This window comes from Cavia porcellus, unplaced genomic scaffold (genome assembly GCF_034190915.1).
Source record: "Cavia porcellus strain 051 isolate PalLab524CR breed Dunkin Hartley unplaced genomic scaffold, mCavPor4.1 scaffold_11, whole genome shotgun sequence".
NCBI classification, from domain to species: Eukaryota; Metazoa; Chordata; class Mammalia; order Rodentia; family Caviidae; genus Cavia; species Cavia porcellus.
Genome location: NW_026947494.1, coordinates 54,359,007 through 54,374,774, shown reverse-complemented (window position 1 = coordinate 54,374,774; position 15,768 = coordinate 54,359,007). Strand labels below are relative to the sequence as shown.

At 39.7% G+C, this 15,768-nt stretch overlaps 1 protein-coding gene and 1 long non-coding RNA gene across 4 annotated transcripts in view; one reads left to right on the top strand and one right to left on the bottom strand.

Moving 5' to 3' along the window:
• The window catches only part of Nln (neurolysin), a 96,579-nt gene extending 87,569 nt beyond the window's left edge, over positions 1 to 9,010 (bottom strand). Inside the window, exon 1 of one of the 2 annotated variants that reach the window (XM_005000285.4) lies at positions 8,803 to 9,010. In XM_005000285.4, coding sequence (XP_005000342.1) covers positions 8,803 to 8,843 — 41 coding nt within the window. In that variant the 5' untranslated portion in view covers positions 8,844 to 9,010. Of the gene's footprint in view, positions 1 to 8,514; positions 8,553 to 8,802 lie in introns of those variants that run through there. The other variant, XM_003462682.4, reaches the window with a different exon arrangement.
• A 22-nt stretch (positions 9,011 to 9,032) lies between these two features.
• On the top strand, positions 9,033 to 15,437 carry LOC106025922 (uncharacterized). 2 transcript variants are annotated; one of them, XR_010050522.1, is made up of 3 exons: positions 9,086 to 9,314; positions 10,338 to 10,457; positions 13,765 to 15,437. It is a non-coding gene; the product is annotated as an uncharacterized LOC106025922 (long non-coding RNA). The 2 variants fall into 2 exon arrangements; XR_010050521.1 differs by having other exon boundaries at positions 9,033 to 9,314; positions 10,338 to 15,437.
• Positions 15,438 to 15,768: the final 331 nt, after the last annotated feature.

Sequence of the window (15,768 nt, the reverse complement as noted above, 5' to 3'; positions counted from 1 at the left end):
TCCACAAAAAATACATATTTATTGAGCATCCACTACACATAGTGATTCCATGCTAAGTGCTAGAGGCATAAAAATGAAATTATTTCAGCAAATTTATCAACTAATGAGGATAGAAACATAATTGACGGGTTTTAATGGAAGTACTTATAGGGCAGAAGGACATAATTTAGTAGGGGTCAGGCAAATTCACCTGAAAGACAAGCTAAACTGATATCTCTCCAACTCTAATTAACTTACAAATCTGTTCACTCTTAAATCCCTGACTAGAAAGTCACAAGGGCCTGGTCTTTCATCAGAGTTTAACATAGCTGTGTCATTTAGCTCAGTGGAACAGAAAGGTTCCCTTATAGATATACATTTTTGAATACCAGAAAAGAAATGCAAGGTATCTAGAACAGATAAACATTGCTTAAATTCATTAATATAGTAACAATAGGAAAATGGGCGAAAGATATGAATGGGCTTAAAATACAAATAGCAAATACAAAAAGATAGCCAAATCATATAAAAAGCAAGGAATATTATTTTGCAAACATTAGATTAGCAAAAGTTTATACAGAGATGCTCAAGCTGGCAGCTGAATGACTATTCATGAAAACCAGAGAGAGAAGTTAGCGTTACCGCATTAGAAAGAACTGGCTTTTAGAAGAGAATTACTCGGTAAATTTTTTTCTTTAGGATATATTCATACATAAGTATCAGGAGACATAAGAACACCTATCCACCGGATTTGGTAGCGTATGCCTATAACTCCACACTTGGGAGGCTACGGCAGGAAGACTGCCTTACGTTTGAGTTCAGCCTGAGCTACGAGGAGTTCACAGTCACCCTGAATTATATGAGGAGATCCTGTCCCAAAAAACAACAACAAAAAAATGCATAACAATTGTTTGTAACCACCACCACTACCACCACAACCACCTAAATACTCATGGACAAGAAAATGGATAGTAAATTTTAGAATAATTACACAATGATATTGTAACTTTGAAACTGGACCGTAGCCATATAAAACATGTTTCATCATGTGAAAATAAATCATATGTTGTTTAGGAAGTATTTATTTTTGGTAACATGTACAAAGAGAAGAGGATGTGTGTGAGGTTTGGAAGAGTGGTTACTGCTATAAAAAAAAAAAAAGACAAAGAAAGGATCTGGGTGCCTGAAAGGTACCAGAAACATGCTTTTTGATATATAATTTTTAAAATCTTTTACCCATATGTAAATACGTATGTGAATTACCTTACTGCATTGTAGATATTTCAAAACAGTTAGACGAATGATTAAGTAAAACATCCTAAAAACATGGGGGAAGAGAACAATGTTCCAAATAAGAGATTGATCTGTAGTGATTTGAAGCCAGGAGGTAAGGACATAAACTCTGGCAGAGGCAATGGGAGAGAAACCCAGGAAAGCAAGCAGGCATCAGACAGTGTGGGAATTTATAATCACATGAAAGAGTTTTGATTTTATCTTAAGGTTAATGACAGGCTAGAAAAAAATTTTTAAGTTGAAGTATGACATGTTACATTTGCATTTCCTAAAGATACCCTTTTTCCTAAGGAAAATTTATCAGTAGGAAGCAAAAATGCAGATTTGTATCACAGTAATGGAACTAGAAAATACTAGAAAAGTTGCAATTTAGTACCATTTATCTATTTCTTTTCAAAGAAGTAATTTATTTCTGTATTTTCTATCTTGACAGATAAGGCTGTAAGATCTTACAAAGAATTCCTTTGACAGTCTAAAAGATGTACAAATGTATAAAACCTCACCTGGGGTAAGCCCCTAACTATACATGTGGTCTTTAATGTGAATATTATATTGTGAAGCAAGCAATGTTCACCAGAAAGCTCTGGTTATTTTACTAACTGTAACTCTTCCTAAGTTGTGAGGTGGACAGAGGAGGATAGGATCTTCCAAAGTAACATTTGCTAAATCAGAAACCCTTATTTCATAAGCTGGACATTTTGCTGTTTTTCTATCTTGATTTTCTTTTTATTTTACTTCGTGATTAAAAATCTTTTGATTTACTTTTTGGCAGCAGGAATTGAACTCAATACTTCTGCACTGAGTTACAGATCTAGATCCCTTTTCCTTTTTGAAAACTTTTGAGACAAAATCTTGTTAAGTGACTAAATTGCCCAGGCATGGCAGAATTTATGATTCTCCTCTGTCAGTCTCTCAGAGTGCTGGGATTACAGGTGTGCACCACCATACCCCGGTTTTTGTTTTTTTTTTTTGTTTGTTTTTGTTTTGTTTTTGTTTTTTTTAATGTGAACCTGCAAAATAGTTAAAAGGTTTAAATGTGAAAAATAAAGTACTAGATGCAAATGTCAGTAGTTTGAAAATGTGTAACTTGAGGTTGGGGAAGGGTTCTGCAGACATGAGAGGCAAAAGTTGTAAAGGAAAAAACAACTCAATTACTTAAAAATTTTAAACTTTTGTATAACAAAAGCAAAAAAGTGAAAGGCGATAATAATGCATTTCATGGTTCAATGAAAAAAAACAATGCCTTCTCAAACAAACCCACAACATCTCTAAAGGGTTTTCAATAATCCCAATTAAAAGGCTTCCTAAATAAAAGTAGTCAGTTCACAAATGTAAAGATAATAGCTACTATTTACTGGGATTTCATTATGTAACAATATGGAAGACTGATTGCTCAATGGCCTAAACTTCCTGTCTGGCATGAATTTGTCTTTTACAACATGAGCTTGCAGCCCCGCCCACCAAGAGATGAGAATATTTCCCCACTTCTTGAATAGGGGTTGGCCTTATGGCTTGCCTTGGCTAGCTGAATGTGGAGAGATAATGGTGTTCTGTTCCAGTGTAAGCATCTAGATGTTCTCCTATATATGTCAGTCTTTCATGCAACCCTGTAGTCTCTACAAGAATAAGTCAGAGGCAGCCACCTGAAGGATGTGAGATCACATGACATTGACTAATGGCCCCGTTTTAGCCATCTTATACCCTCCACACATAAAAGAAAGCCTGGCCAGACTGTTTTACAACCAATGGTTTACACTGCAGGTATATGAATCAGTTCAGAGCAGAAAAGTGTTCAGCTAACTAAAAAACAAAAAAAGAGAAATACAGCTCAGTGGTAAAACACCCCTGCGTTAGGTCTCCAGTAATGAAAATATAATAAAATACAAATGTTTATCATTGTACTCACCTGAAATTCAGAAATTTTATTACAAAGCATCACATAACAACAAGAATAGACATAGCCAAGTAAGGTTCAAAGCATTTTATATTTATCATCCCTCCATCAGAAAAAGTGAGCATTAATTTTTCTTTTATTTCCTAATTACCAGCCTGACGTTTACTTCAGTGTAGTCACAATGGGCCCTTCCTTTCCTCAAACACACCAGGCATGCCATAGCTTTGGTATTTGCTGTTTCTCTTGCTTTGAACATTCTGCCCCATTATTCCCATGCATAACACCTCATTTCTCTTGGATTGTTACTTAATATCATCACCTCAGTAAAGTATTTTTGCGACCAACTTCCATTTCATTCCCATCAATCCTGAGTTGCCTTACGGTTGACACACTGTGTCAATTTGAGTTTAGAAGTTTAACTGAGAGACTAAGTAAGAAGTAAGGAGCCAGGATCCTCACTTCATAAATATCTAATCTTGCCCAAGAGAAGGGCAGAGATTTTGTGAGTGCTACACCCACCTTGGGGTCTGGGGTAGCCTGCATACACTCTAAGGGAGGAAAAGAAGCTTGCCTTCTGCTCCTTTTTTGCTCTGACTGCTTTTGTGGGCTGCTGCCTTAAAGTGTTGCCCCAGTGCCATGCCACTTTGCCTTGCAGCCAGCTGATTATGGACTAAAACCTCCACAAACTGTAAGCTAAATAAACTTTTCCTTTCTTAATTTTGAGTATTGGGTATTTTGTCCCAGCAACCAGAGAAGAGTAACCAATACAGTTTTCTTTTCTTTCTTCCTTTTTTTGTGAGACAGGATCTCACTGGGTAGACCCTGCACTCACTGTAGAGTCCAGGCTGGCCTTGAACTTGGAATGATTCCAAAGGCCTCAGCCTCCAGAACGCAAAGATTACAGATATGCACCACTTTCCTTGGTTCTATTTTTCGGTTTTTTTACAACGGAAAGTCAATCAACACAAGGATTTTGGTTTGCTTTGTTCATTGCTGTAACCCCATATCTATGATACCCATGACTGAAGAAACCTGCCAATCAGTCCTACTTATGAATCTATAAATAGACATCGGTAGGTGTTTTTGCCTAAAATCACAGGGCTATTCAGCAACATAGCTAGCTGGTTGGACCTAGTACGTCTGGTCTAAACCATTATGCTACATGCCCTTTGCCATGCAGAGCTAGAGATATATGTATGTACTCAATAAACATGAATTTCCTTTGTTCTTACATCTTTAATATTCAATGATGGTGAATCTTTTGTCACTCTCAATGACAAAAAACAGCGAGCTGTGGCACATGTGCCATAGGTTTGCCACCTCTGTTCTGTGTAATATCTTAACCAAAGAGGAGACACTATTTAAACCTGAGAAAGTATCAGGATGTTTCTAAACAAAACAAGGGGGTAAATAAAACCAACAATCAAAACAAAACCCCTTTTTGTCCATTTTTACAAATAATCTCAGTCTAGTTTTTGACAGTAGCTTTTCTTTATTAAGAAAAGCTGTTTTTCCTCTTATACTACTGTCCTAAACTTTTGGAAGTTATACCTATTGGATTTAAGGCAATGGCCTATTTTAATTATAGTGAGATACATAATTATTAATTTTTTGAATAACTAATTGGTCTAGTATATTCCCATGATTAAAATTTTATATCAGAAAAGAATGTTTTTGGCTTCTAGACCACAGTGTTGCATTTTGTTAAGGAATTATACTTAGCAAGCAAACTATCAAAAAATGGAAGGAAATGGAAATTACAAGAAATTTCTACTTATCAAATTGGGAAGGATAAAAATTACTAAAATGCTCAGGTGTTAGTAAAGATGGGAAAATCAGTGCTTATATATTTTGCTGGTTTAGTATAATTTGTGAGAAATTTTTTGGAGTACAGTATGATAATGAATACCAAAGGCCTGAAAGTAGCTGATACACAAATTGTGCTTTGATATAAAAATTTCATTTTTTGAGAATTTTTATAAGAAAATAAGACTTGGCCATAGTCGCACACACCTGTCATCCCAGAACTTGGGATACTGAAGCAGGTATATCCCCTAAGAGTTCAAGGCCAGCCTTGCCGACATAGCAAGACCTTGTATCCAAAAAAAAAAGAATATTTATCCAAGCAGCGTTATTCATAAAAATGTTGGAAATAGGTGACATGACAAAGGTAAGGATTAACCAAATTCTCAATATCTCCAGTGAACTGTAGCTACTGAAATAAATGTATGCTTATATTACTTTAAAGATTAGAATATGGCAAACTCATGTTTGTTTTAAAAAGGCTGGAGAGGACGAGGGTTTAGCTCAGCAGTGGAAGCACCTGCCTCTCAAGTGTAAAATCATGAGTTTGATCCCCCGGTGCCAAAAAAAAAAAAATTAATGAATGAATGAATAAAATAAAAAGGCTGGAGATAAAAGAAATTTTTGAAGTCTGTTAACAATCAGTACTTTTGGATATGCAGTCTGTGCATGTATATTTTTAATATTTTCTTTGTGTCATTATTTTTTGAGTTTTCTATACAGAATATATATTGTTATAACTTAACCAAACTTCTTTTATTGAAAGAAAAAATTAGGATTATCAGAGCTATAATTTGGCCTAATATGGTTGAATAAATCTTGCTGTTTGTTTCTTTGACTGTGTCCTCTACCCTGCATGAGACCTTAAATTTTGCTAGAGTCACATGCTGCACAATTGGTTGAGGTACGATGGGAATTCTCCTAGTTTAATTCCCATAGCAACTTAGAATTAGGGGACAAAAACTTTAGATATAATTTAATCTGGTCTTTTTTATTTTACAAAATAAGAAACTTGAGAGAGGTCCAGTGGGGCCAGGCATGATGATACATATCTGCAATCCTAGCTGCTTGGGAGGCTGAGGCAGGAGAAATCCAATTTTGAGCCCAGCCAGCTCGGGAAACATAGTGGGAGTCTGCCACAAAATAAAAAAAAAAAAAGGTGAGGATATAGTTCAATAGTAGAGCACTTGCCAAGCATGTGTAAGATGCTAGAGTCAATTTCCAGTACTATCAAACAATTGTGAATAAATTTCAACCCTTTAGTATGTTTTTGTGACCACCTCTGCTGCATAATCTAAGTTTAGTGGTTGCCCAGGAGATCTGGCTGTCGAAATCCAAAGAACTTTTACAGCTGAATAAACTGCTAATTTATTTTGTCATGGAATACCCCCTTGATCAAATTACTTGACAATCAAATCAGGATTATTCTGATTTGGGTATCTGACAGAATTCTGTAAAAATGTAACAACTGAAGCTCACTTTTAGGGAAAAAACTGACAGTAAGGTGTCCCTAGTGATAAAATTACAACTTTCAAGTGAAAATCAGAATTTTGGAAAACTCCATTTCACAATGAGCTTGATAGCTAACATTTGAAGACTCCTCTGTTGAGACAGATGAGGACATTAAAGAATGATTGTTTGATACCTAATAATGAAACATGTCAACATTAGGAAGACATATGTACAACACATTGAACCACTAATTTCCAAATGATTTCAATTTGACATTACAAAATCAAGTATGAGTAGAAGACCCACTCAAAATATAAGATATACCAACTGATTTTAGTGAAACAGTAAGTAAAGCACTTTGATGATTTCAGATTCCACTTTGCAAGTGAACTTTGGAAAACTACCATTTGCTGAACTGTGGTGATATATTAAGTATCTGTATATTATATATTATATATATTAAGTATCTGTGATTTTATTATTAAAAGCTATTGAAATATTTCCTCCACATATAAGGGTGAGGCAGGCTTTCCTTCATTTTCACCCCCCTTCAGTACTGGAGATTATATCCAGGGCCTTCACACTGAGCTACATCCCCAGCCCTTTATAAATGCTTTATTTTGAAACAAAGTCTTGCTAAAGCACTGTTTCCTAGGCTGGGCTCGAACTTGTAGTCCTCTTGTCTTGGCCTATCAGAGAGCTGAGATTATAGGTATGCACCACCATGCTTGGCTCTCCATATTCTAAAAGCAAAACAAAACAGAGCAACAGATTAGATGCCAAAGCAGATCTAGGAAGCAGGATATCTTATATTAAATCATACATTAGTTTTGAAAAAATGCAAAACAGTACTATTGGATACTCTGTGGAGAAACTGAAAGCCAGGGGTATGTACTGCTGATGAGAATGTAAAAATGGTATAGCCAGAGATGAAAATAGTATGACTGCTCCTCAAGATACCAGACATAGCATTAATAAATTATCCAGCAATTTCCACTTCCAGCCATAGCTCACAAAGAATTAAAAGCAGGCTCTCAAGTAGTTGCACTCCAGCATCACAGCAGTATTCAAAACAGTCGGCAGAAGCATCTTATATTCATTGATGATGAATGGGTAAATAAAATATTGATTAATGCATTTATTACTGTTTTATAAACTAGTACTTTAACAATATTCTATTTTAATTTCTTAATAAATTAAGTATACACATATAACTCACATACATGCAAGTTGTTACATTCTGAGACCAAAATAAAAAAAGTTAGAGAACTGCTGTCTGAAGATTTAGTCTGTCTTTTCACACCTGCATTATGCAAATGCCTTCATTTGGTGGCATAGCTTTATTGGAGAACTATACCACTTCTAGCCTGGAGACTAGCAAAAAAAAAAAGGGGGCAGCTTAAAAATATAATCACAACCATCACATTAACTCTATAATTACCATTGTTTTATGGATGCACAGTAACTGCAAGGATTGAGCAACAGAAAGCTCCACATGGACAAGTGGCCCTGTCACTTTAGAGCAAGCTGTAAAAACCTTAAATGCTGACATGTATATTTCAGAGTAGTTTTATAGGTATTCAGCAGAAAACAAACCTTCCCTTTCTTCTATTGACTCTCTGGATTTACAGTTCTGGGCAGATTTGGGAATGGGTGGCGGCACTGTTTCCTAAAACCAGGGCATCTGTGTAAAGAATTTAATTCTCTCCCCATCTTGCTACTGGTGTGTTGCAGAGAGGTGTGGTTAGAAAGCTAGGAAGCAATCCAATACAGCAGCCAAGGCTGCCCAAAACTGTATCTAAGGAGTAACAGTGGGCCCAGTCAATTTGCCCGGACAATAGACAGAATATTTCTTCTATGCATAGAATGTTAAAACAAAATAAAAAACCAAAATAAAATAAAAAAAATTAGCATGGGCGGAATTACACGGCAAAAGCAAAGCGTTTTCACGTACCGATGTGAAAGGATTAGAATACTAATATGGTGCAAGATAGACAAATGAGAATTGTTATCCTTGAGTTCACAGCTGCGGCACTCTTAGTGCCAGGTCTGCAGTTGTGGATGGGGGGCGGGGGTGGAGAGCATTTTCAAACCCAGCCCTTCCTTCTGCATTCATTCGGTTTGGGTCTGTGACCAGTCTCGCTGACTGCAGCTGACGCAGTCCCAAACAAAGGAGAATGGATGCCCTCCCGAGGGAACGGAGGAGAGAAAGGTGGCCCCAAGTCGCCAGGCAGGTGTCCCCAGGGGCGCGGCCCGCACGCTGCGGGGACTGAGGGCTCCAGGGGCGCGGGTGGGATGCGAGACTGTTGCGCCCGGGCGCCGGCACGGCCCGCGCAGAAGACTGGCCCTGCCCGCGGTCAAGGTTACCCGCGCGTGAGTACCTGTGGAGGCCTCGCACCACCGAAAGGCACGGGGCGATCATGGGCACGCCGAGAGACCAGCGGCGGCGGGCGCGGGGTCCTTCGACTTGCGGCTGGAGAAGGCAGACGGCTGCGTTCCGGTACAGGAAAGGCAAAAGCCAGGCCAACTCGCAAGGCCACAGCGGCGGCGGCTAACAACCGCCCCACTGGCGCCCTCCCACGTGCGCCAACCCCACGCCGGCGCCACTGCGGCCCCGCCCCCTCCCCGCAAAGGCCCCGCCCCATCCCCCTCCGCAAGGCCCCGCCCGACCCCGCCCGCCCCAGGGGCGGATCCAGCCAGACTCAGCCGCCTGGAGCTGAGCTAGCGGCCGGGTGGACTGGGTGGGTGGCCGTGTAGGGAGTGGGGAAGTTTGGGCGACCGAGGCCAGAGCGGAGATCCTGAGCCAGGCTCCACTCCTGAGGTCGAAGGGGCGGGCGAACCGGCTCACGGAAGCCTCCAGGCCCGCAGCCTTCGTCCCGCGTCCTCTTTTCTGGTAAGATGCTTCTGTCTGCCAGTGGTGCGTCTCCCCCAGCCCCAGGCGAGGCCTGCGCCGCGCACCCGCTGCAAACCCCTTAGGGGCTGAGGCGAGGGCGGCTAGGAGTAGGGGTGGACGTGCTCGGAGGAGAGGCGGGAGAGGAGGCGTGCAGGTGGTGGGTGGCTCCTTCCCTCTCGCTGCCTTTCCCCTTTTTTCTGTTTTCACCTTCTGCGCTGTGTGATCACGCCGTGGCCTAGAGGTTGGGCTGCCTTTAAAAGCGGTGCACGGATAACAGGCATCCTAGCAAGCATCCTAGCGGCGGGCACCACACCCTGGCTTTGAGTTAGGGAACCCGGGGAGCAGGCGGAGGATGCGATTTAGTGGAGAACAGCTCGCCCCGCGCCACTGTTTGGAGGCGCTCGCATCTCGGTGAATGAGCGGGGCCCGCGCCAACCTCTCCAGGAGAGCGGCTGCTGAGGACAGCGCTGCTCCGTTTGTAGTATCATCGGTGTAGGCACCGATTTCCTGACCTGTCTCTTGATTACACAGAAATGCTGTTTTTCTGAGAATGACACTCAATGATAGAACTGCCTTTCTCAAGTCTATTTCCTCAGAGGGTAACTGTCAACTAAGGAAAGTAGTTTTAAAAATCTCACGTACTAGGTGAAGATGCTTATTGTGCACCAGTTTCTCAGTCAGCAGTATAAAATCTTCAATTTAAGACAAGGCCTTTTTTGGGATTTCTATATCTATATTCATACTTCTTTTCTGTATCCATACTACATATATAATTACGATGTAGTGAGAGTCTAAGCTAATGTTTTACATGTTTTGGAAAAAATCTTATTAATCCAAGATTAAGCATAGTTTGATACTGAGTTTACATTTTTAAAATGTAGCCAATTACTGTAACAGTACTCTGCTCTCCTGACCAAACAGATCAACGTAATGCAAGATTTTGGGGTTTTTTGCCTTTATTGTAATAATATAGTCCTTGCTATTTATTATAATTAAGAAGTTGTTTTCATTTTTATTATTAAGGAAGTGTTTAAACTTCTAAAATGTCATCCATCAAGCACCTCGTTTATTCGGTCATTCGTTTCTTACGGGAACAAAGTCAGATGAATGCTTATAATTCTGATGAACAAGAAAGTTTGGAAGGTAGGCATCAGCTCTTTCTGTTCATTTGTGTTATAAATAAAGACTAAAACTACTAGGAGCCCAACTTCATGATGTATCATAACATGGAGATATTGTTTTCATCTTTTAAGTAGAGAGGTTTAGCTATAAGCTTACCTTATTTTCATTCTCAGACACTTGTTTTAATTGACTATTCATTTATTGAACAATGACTGGGTCAGAACTAATACATAGAATTTTTCTTCTGAGTGACTAATATCATAAATAAAACCAATTGGTAATGTAACAGCCAATATGTGATGAAGCTGAGATTAAAATCCTGGTTCTTATTCAGAAAGTTTTTTCTTTTCCTTTTTCTAAAAGCAGCATCAAGTTTAGAAATGATACATGAAAATACCTTAGTCATTGCAATAGCACTGTGTAACAAATGTAAATATTTATACCATTGGTGAGCTCTGACAAGTGCTAATAAATGCTTTGGGACTTGAAATGAGAGGATTTTATCTTTATTTTGTGTGAGCTTTAAATATTGGATTAGGTAATCTATAAATTCAAGCAGGACTCAGATGATAGCATCATGTGTTTCCTTGACATCATCTTTGTGCTTCATGTTTATGTATTAAAAATTTAAATTCATTCTAGTCCATAATAGGATAAAATTCTGCATATGGGTTTGTCAAAGCTCACCGAGCCCACCTTGTATGTGGCCTAAAGACTTAATTATTGAAATGAGAGTACATATGGGACAACTTAATAAACAACACTACAGTTTGAATTTCCTATCTTGCAGCTGCTCCTCCTGTAAAGGGGACACATCTATTTATTTCAAGTACTTCCCTTGTAAATATGTTTTAAGGAGGTAGGGGATGAAAATTCGGCATTTGCTCTAAATCTGCTTTCCGTCTGGTGAAATGATATCTTTCCAGGTGGCAGTGAGAGGAGCAGGTGATGCACAGTTGGAAAACACTGCAAATCGGTTCATTTAATATTGAGGTCTTTGTGTTCTCCTTGATGGTTGGACTGTATAAGCATAAAGGTGACTGGCTATCTAAGGAAAATGTTGGTTATGATAGCTCTATAGTGAACAGATAAATGCATTCATTTAATAAATGGTATTTATTTTCTAATCAAAGGCACTAAAATATTTTTAAAGGCCAGAATGACAATTGAGGGTATTTTAAAAACCAAGATGTTACGTCCTATTTTTAGGATAGTATGCAGCCAAAAATATGTGCTTTCAGCTGTTTGTTATAGATGGCAGCCAGAAATGATGCCAATTGTTTGTGGCTGACCCCTATTTTTGACTCTGCAGGTCTAATTTAATTGAACATGAAATCATGTGGAGGTGTTGTCTGCCCACCTTCTAGACATTTAAAAAAGCTCTAGGAAGGAAGCCTAAATTCTAGCACCAGCTTTACCACTATGTATTTTGAAGATGATAAACCATCAGCTTTAAATCTTATCAGATTATGTCATTCACTTCTCTTAATTTTTATCACCTACTGACCTTTTCTTTATTTTTGACCTTTGTGGTTTCTAGTCTCTCTTAGGTACCACTCTTGTCCTAACCTTTGGTAATTCTGATGTAATCATGGGTAATCATAGGTTTTCCTGTTTCCTGGGTTATTTCGATCGTTTTTCCTGGAGAATTCAACTACTTAACCTGCTAGATCAATGGTCCTGAATTTAGGGTGATTTTTCAAAGTCTGGAGACATGTTTGATTGTCACAACTTCCAGGGCTGGTGTTTGGCATCTGATAGGCAGAGGTCATGGATGCTGCTAAACAACTGCAATGCACAGGCTGGTCCCAGACAACAAAGAATTTTCTAATCTAAAATGTCAGTGTGCCCACCTGGGCATAGTGGTACATGCCTGTAATCTCTCTGGGAGGGTGAGGCAGGAGAATCTCAATTTTGAGCCTAGCCCAGGCAATTTAATGACAATGAGATCCTATCCAAAAAGAAAAAAAAGTAACCAGGGGATATAGCTCAGGACAAAGATCCTGGATTTAATCCCTGACTAACTCTCTCCCAATTCAATGTGCCAAGACTGAAAAATCCTTACCTAGCTCTTATCATTACCAGAATTGCATTCCTTCCATGATTTCATTTCCTGACCACAACTCCCCTAAGTTTCTAGGTCTCTCCTAGGATCTTTACCACAACAATTCTTTGAACCTACCGGTACTTCCAGCCTTTTGATATCTCAGTTTCTTCTACCACCATTCTTACTCACCTTGCTTTCCAGAGCTGATCGTTATACTAATCCCTGCAATCCACGGGCTTCATGTCCCATCTTCATACATGCCTATCCAGCAGCGTGGGCAGTGTCACTGTGCATCCTGTGTCAAAGCCTCTCCGCCCTAAACCTTTGCTATGGCTGCACCATCCCTACCGCCAGCATGCAGAAAAGCAATGGAAGCCCTTTACCTGGGCAACCGGGTGGCAGACACCATCTTCCTGCCCGTCATGACTCCAGGAAGGGGCAACTTCCCGGGCCAGCATGCAGCTTGGTATGGGCAGTGGCTGGCAGCTGTGGGCGGGGCTTGCGTGACATCACAGAGGCAGGTGAGCCGCCTGTGGTCACCACCCACTCAGGATGGGTCTGAAGGGCCCCACCCTCTCCAGCCTAGGAACTGGATCTTGTGTTTACTATTGCATTTTGCACCAGAGGAGTTCTGAGCCTGGCTCCACTGTACTTGGTTGAGTTTACCATTTGGCTAGGGCTAATTAGCTAGTCCTAGTCACCCAAGTATCTAATTTCAGTATAGTTCAAATTTTAATCTGGAGCTAAATGAGTAAAACAAGCTTCTGTGATTTCCTGATGGCTTCGAGGTCAGAAAGAATGGCCACTTTGGTTTAGCAGGGGCCTCATCGTATTCTCTCGCCGATTGGCATTGCTTGATTTCAGCCGATTTGCTTAGCGGTTTCCAAATCTTGTGAGCATCTTAGAAACATATTACTGAACCCAAATACTGGCTGCCTGATTTAGTACGTGTTTCTCTTAACTCCTTGTTCCTGATAACTGCTGCCTTCACTTCAATATGGAGAGAACTCAAAAGTTCAGAGATCACAAGGACTATTGTGATTCAGTATGTATGTCTGTAGAGAAAAGCACAAGCTTTGTAAGTGTTCAAAACTTCTCCAAGCAGCATGTATTCTAAAATTAGTCTGATACCATTATTACACAAAGTACATAAGCAAAGTTCACAAAAAAAGTACAAACTGAAGATATTAAAACACATTTAACCTGCATTACTCTAAGAAAAATTTAAACTATAACACGTTTCATCTGAACTACATTCCCAGCCCTTTTTTTATTTTCGAGTTTGAGACAGGGTTCCACTAAGTCGTGAAGTCCCCCAGGCTGGCCTTGAGCTTGTGATTCTCCTGTCACATCCTCCCATCATGTGCTGCTTCAACATCGGCCCAAAAGCACCGGGGTAAGCAGTCTCGGAATGTAACTCTACCACAGTGAGCCAAAATAAGCCCTTTACATGAGGTGTGCTGTGCACCTTTAATCCCAGCACTAAGGAGGCTGAGCCTCTAGGATCACAAGTTCAGGCTCCTCTGGGTAATTTAAATAAAAGGAGTGGGGGATGTAGTTCAGTGATAGATGCCCCTAGGTGCAATCTTCTGTACACAGGAAAGGAAGAAAAACAAATGGCTTTTTTTTTTTTTCTTTTGGTCTTTTTCCTTTTTACCGGTACCAGGGATCGAACTCAAGGCTGCCTGCTTACAAGGCAGGTGCTTATGCCACTGAGCTAAATCCCCAGCCCCAACAAATAGCTTTTTGAACTGTTTATACACGTAACCTTCCATCACCCCCGGGGCAGCAGCACCACCTGATTCTCCAGGATGAGAACTAGCACAACTGCCTAGGGTGGGACAGAACTTACAGAGAGATGTCAGGGAGGAATGCGCCCCATTCATTGCTTGAACTACCTTGAATGATTCATCCCTAGCTGAGCGCCCTTCTCTGCTCCTCCAGGGCAAAGCTAGAAGACTCAAAAATTCTTGGGATGGAGACTGGGTTTTTCCTACAGCTTAACAGTCATAAGCAAAGGACACGGTAGGAGGAGACACATTTGAAACGATCTTAATGAGAGTTTTGGAGGTCTTAAAAGGGCTCGCTGTGAAAGCAGGAAAACAAAAGTTAGAAACTGAACTCAGATTTGGTGGTGATGGCTTGAAGATGTACTTACATTTGCATATATGCCAGCATTGTAAGCAAGTGTTTTATAGTTATTTAGAAGAGGAAGCCAAGCTCTGCCGATATGGTAACTTCCGTACTTTCTCTTTCTTCGATGCAATAGTTCATGTGCTAATTAATAGTTAATTAAACTTTATTACTTTTACCATGGTGTTAAAGTCCTTTGCTGTGTGCCAATCTGCACCTCTAAAATGAATACCAAATGAAAGAAAATTAAACCACCTAGTATTTCATTGTCAAATGATGGATTAAATTAAATGATTCCTAACAATTTATCAGTTTAATATATGTATAGTAAGTGTACTATTTTCATTTCAGGTTTGCAGATGGTTTTCTATAAACTACATTTGTATCAAGTCTGTAGGTGAACAATTTTTTAAAAAGCTCTACAATAAGGTACACATAGGGTGTATTTAAGAAACTGGCCACCGAAGCAAAGAAGAAGCAGGGGAAGCAGGGGGGGGGGGGAGGAAACAAAGAAAGAGAAGGAGGAGGAGATCGGGTAAGAAGAATAAGAAGAGGAAGAAGAAGAAAAGAAAAAACTGATACTGCAGATGCTTGTAAACAATCTGAGTTAAAAATGCTTAGATTGTGAGTAACTTGTTGTGCAAGTGTTTTGCAAGACAAGCAAGCATTTCTAATAAATTTTAACTTTATAAAGGTGATGTCTTGCAATACCAGTAGTACCTGACACTGCATGTCACATGATCACAACTGAGCCAATGGTTCCCTACCCCCCCACCCACACAACAAATGTAAAATCAAATTAAAAATAATTAAAGAAGTGATTTTAAAGTGTGCTGAATTTTTTTTTTTTTTTTTTTTTTTTTTTTTTTGCTACTGAGGATCAAACTCATGACCTCACACTTGCCAGGCAGACACTTACACTGCTGAGCCAAATCCCAGACCAGGGCCATGAATTTAGCTCAGTGGCATAAGTGCCTGCCTGGAAAGCAAGAGGTCAGAAGTTTGATCCCCACCACCAAAAAACAAACAAACAAACAATCAAACAAACAAATCCCCATGCTGTTAAATGATCCTAATGGCTAATCTTATTGCATATAAGATTACAAAACAAACATTACTTCTGGTTGTATATGACTAACTCAGTATATAGAC